Source organism: Brassica oleracea, chromosome C7, assembly GCF_000695525.1.
Source record: "Brassica oleracea var. oleracea cultivar TO1000 chromosome C7, BOL, whole genome shotgun sequence".
Lineage (NCBI taxonomy): Eukaryota > Viridiplantae > Streptophyta > Magnoliopsida > Brassicales > Brassicaceae > Brassica > Brassica oleracea.
The window spans coordinates 22,979,647-22,983,987 of NC_027754.1; the positions used below are offsets into that span (position 1 = coordinate 22,979,647).

Below are 4,341 nucleotides of genomic sequence, written 5' to 3' on the forward strand. Positions count from 1 at the left end.
AAGCTAATACACTAACCAAATCAAAGCATTTCAGAGATTAGCTTATTCTTAAGAGCCACTTCATGATCAGAAAGTGTGTCTATGTTTTTGGCTAAGAGGCGATCTAGGATCTTTTGTTTGGATATGGTGTTTTTCTGAGCTATGATGGTTTGTATTCGATCAAAAGCTGCTTCGTTTGGCTTCTTGCGTTTGGCAGCTTTGCTAGCTTTAACACCCGGAGGCCTAACCTCTTCCTCGTCAGCCACCACTTGCGGACCACCTTCCTTACTTTTCTCCTTCGGCTGAGAGTGTGATCTCCATTTCTGATCGAACCGAAGTTCCCTCCAGCAATGTTCAAGAGTGAACTTGACATTATAGTCATTGAAGAAGATGTCATGCGCAGCCTTCATGACATCATTCTCTGTTTGGCCACTCGATTGCTCCTTCAACGCACTTTCATGGCATCCCACAAACCTGCAGACCTCCGCATTCACCCTTCCCCACCTCTGCTTACATTGACTCTAGTGTCTTGGAAGGGAGCCAACGAGGTGATGACTCGAATTGAAATACTCCCATATCCTCTTCCAAAAGGTCCTAACTTCTGTTCATTACTGACAATGGGATCCTTGCTGGTGTTCAGCCAAGCACTGATTAACACAATGTCTTCTTTGGTTGACCACTTTCTCCTTTCCACTGGTTTAACTAACCCGGAAGAGATAACAGGTGCCTCAGCAGAGTCTACGTCTAGTGGTGGACTGCTCTGTGAAGCTAACATGTTAACAAACCCGGGAGAGTGTAGGGAAAAAGGGTCCATTTTCTGTTTTGGTTTTCTTTGATGTTTAGAGGTTTTAGTGATTTTATAAGGGTGGATTGTTTGTGTTTTTATAAGTGGTTCCCTATGTTTTAAACTAGTTTCGCTTAGGTTAATTACACAACAACAACCACAGTTAATTACACAACAACTAAATTTAAATACACAACAACTTATTCACAGTTAGCATTCATTACACATCAAATCAGGTTTATTTAACTCGAACAATTTTTAAACTTTAACCAATAAACATAACAATGAATGATAAAGCAAATTCAAGTACGAGTTATACTCTAGCTAGTTCAGATCATTTAAAGCTCTACTCAACCTACTTCAGTTCCTCGAAATCCCTCTATCGATTTGAAATCTCAGAGAAACGAACCCTAAATGAAACGACCATGACAATTTACGGCAATTATTCGAAACCCAGATATCGATTTACATCCCAAACTCGAAAGCCCCAAATTGATTTGAAATCCGAGAAAATGGTTTCGAGTTTCGACCACAAAATCGACCCAATTCAACCCTCAATCTACTCGATACTCACCTGAGCAAGTGGAGAAGACACTCCGTCGTCGATTAGAACGAGAAAACCTCCGGGAGACGGCGTCGCACGAGAAATCGCCTCTCACAACGAAACCCTAGCTTTTTGGTCGAGAAGAGCAAATGAGTCGATACACGGGGAAGCCCAACTTTCCTCCTCCTCTACGCGCTTTCGTTCAACAAATCAACACACGACGCGTGGCTTGAACCCGCTTCATACGATATCACTCGTAAGGTCCGGTTCATCAAAACGAACTCATTTTTTATTTTCTTTTATTCATCGGCCCCTTAGAACTCGAGCCCATGAACCTCACTAAAACCCCTGCTGCGCATGGTCTTAATGGAGTGCTAAGTGATGGGCCCCACCATAAGAGAGGAAGAAGAGATGCCAAAAATGCCAGATTAAACGTCTGAGTCTTCTACTGTTTCGCGGATCCCACTGACACGTGGCGGTCCGCGATTGATTCGTTTTTAATTTTTTTTTTCTTAATCAGACAAAAAACCAAAAAAAAAAAAAAAAAATTAAACATCCCATTTGGGGTGCTAGGGTTAATGGTGGTAGGGTTAATGGTGCTCTTAGGTTACACTTAACTTTTACTTACTTATATTTCGTGTGGTTCGTTGCATGTTAGTCATTTTGATTGTCGCTATTTTCCTTGTTATAAATGACTGAACACATAATAACATAGTAAACAACCGCATATCAATTTTTAGCAAAAGATTCATGCACATAAAATTAGTCTATTTGTTCCAACGGTTCTTAAATTTCGTTTATGTATATTATGATATATAACTTCTTCGCACAAAATAAACAAAATATTTGATGTTTATTTATGGCTCTGCATATCTAAATGATTAAACTGATTCGTTTTTTTTTTTGCTTAGATGTCAAATATCGTTATAATTATCAGATCGTTTGATTCGTTTCAAATACTTTCAATTATATATGAGAAATCGTCGAACGAATTTTTTTAGTTATTTGATTTTGCATTATCTTTGATTGACTTAATATGTAATTACGATTATTTCTGATATTAATTTGGTAGGTAGGTTGCAGCAAGGACGACTTAATGATGGCGAGGTTGTGTTAACATCAAACATGCAAACTATAGATTATACAAGTCAAATCCCGTTACGTTTTAGTCCTCCCAGGAGCTATTTATCCTCGTTCGTTGCACGTTAATTATTATGGTCGTTCCAAGTTTTCTAATAAATAATTCATAAACAAACGCAGAACATTCATGCATACATATGCATAGTAGTACTTGCTCTAGCGGTGCAAAGTTAACTACATGTAAACATATATACTCGAATTCCAACGATGCAAAATTAAGTTTATCACTAGATTTGTAATCCTCGTAACCACTCGAAGTGAACATACATTTTTATATATAATATTCCAAGACAGCTAGTTTCAGTTATATCCATAAATAAACTTTTGGTATATGAAATTTGCTCATTTATTTTATAGTAGTGCATAAAATATTGATACATATATCAGCACTATAGACTATGTACATACATATTATACATTTTCATTTATTTTATAGTAAATTGATACACATATTTGAACTCTAGACTATGTACATGCATATTATATTTTTGATGAATAAATATTTATATTTCCGTATCCTAATCCAATGATTGACCAGTAATGGATGTCAAAAAAAAAGACTGACCAGTGACATTCCATTCACGAACGCGGTCAGTTGAGTCTGTATTTTTTTCATGTTGCTAATAGTGTCCCTCCTATTTTTGCGTTATCACATTATTCATATGTACATGTGCATGTTTTAGTTATGCAATTATTAGATTATGTATCAAGAAGTAATAAACAAAAAGATTTTAGTTTTTGAAGCTGTTCATTTTATTAAATCAACTTCCAAACTGGAACATATATATTTCGCTGTCTTATAACGATTACACCTTACACATATGCAAATAATAGTTTTGGATGTTAATCTATTTTCTATTTTTTGCTAAAATGTTAATATAATCTTTTTTGTGTCAAATGTTAATCTAATTTTAAAAATGGTTTAGACTCTTAAGAGGGTATGTTATGACTCATGATCCACCCTGTCTAAGAGCATCTTTAATGGAGGGTTCTTAGGGCGGGGTTCTTAGCGGAATATAAAAACTCGTCTCTTAATTTTTAACTAAAAAGGTAAGAACCGGTTCTTAAATAAGATATTTAGTTAAAAATTAAGAGATGAATTCTTATATTCAGATAAAAACTTCACCCTAAGAACTCCGCGTTAAACATGCTAAAGATGTATGCGTTGAGGGAGTAATGGTTAGTACGTAGTCATAAGCAATATAAACTTTAACACGTATCGTAAAGAGAGAAGCCACTTAATATCAATATCAATAAATTGTTTAAAAGCCTTTTCCGAAGCAAAATAGTGATTATTTCTAATAATTTTTTTTGATTAACATGAAGATATTTAGAGTTTATAGAAATGATATAGACTAATTTTCAATTGGAAATGCAACTAAAAAAAGTTTTCTGAGTATTAAATGATGTCTAAAACATAGCTTTATATCTGTATGACCATAAAGTAAAATATAATGGGGCATCTTCGAACCCGGATATCTCTAGTAACTTATCAATATGTAAACTAGCTAAACCACATGATAAAAAATCGAAAGCGTTTAATTCTTATAAGTTTTTCTCCGTCAAAGCCAATATCACATCCGAGAAAAATATTAGAAGATAAAGTTCTGTTAAAATAGGGCAATGTTTTCGTAGTTTCGTTTTATCAAGTATTTTAAATTTTGTCGACTTAAATAAAAATTTAAAAATGCTCTTTTTCGATCAGAAACAAAATGTAAGAATACCCACGAGACCACAACCATTAGAGCACCTCCAATCAAAATTTCTTAGACATAATATTTCCACCAAAAATAATTTAAAAAATCAGAAAATAAGAGAGAGGAACAAAAATATATATGAAAAATTGCATCTCAAGCAATATATGTACCACAAAAACAGATGTCATGTTTTGATG

General features: G+C 34.6%; 1 protein-coding gene across 1 annotated transcript; it reads right to left on the reverse strand.

The window, feature by feature from the left end:
* Positions 1–20: 20 nt before the first annotated feature.
* On the reverse strand, positions 21–793 carry LOC106302877 (glutathione S-transferase T3-like). The gene is made up of 2 exons (XM_013739284.1): positions 494–793; positions 21–422 (listed from the first exon to the last, which is right to left on the reverse strand). The coding sequence occupies exons 1-2, from the start codon at positions 791–793 to the stop codon at positions 21–23; spliced, it is 702 nt and encodes a 233-aa protein (XP_013594738.1).
* Between the last annotated feature and the right edge of the window lie 3,548 nt (positions 794–4,341).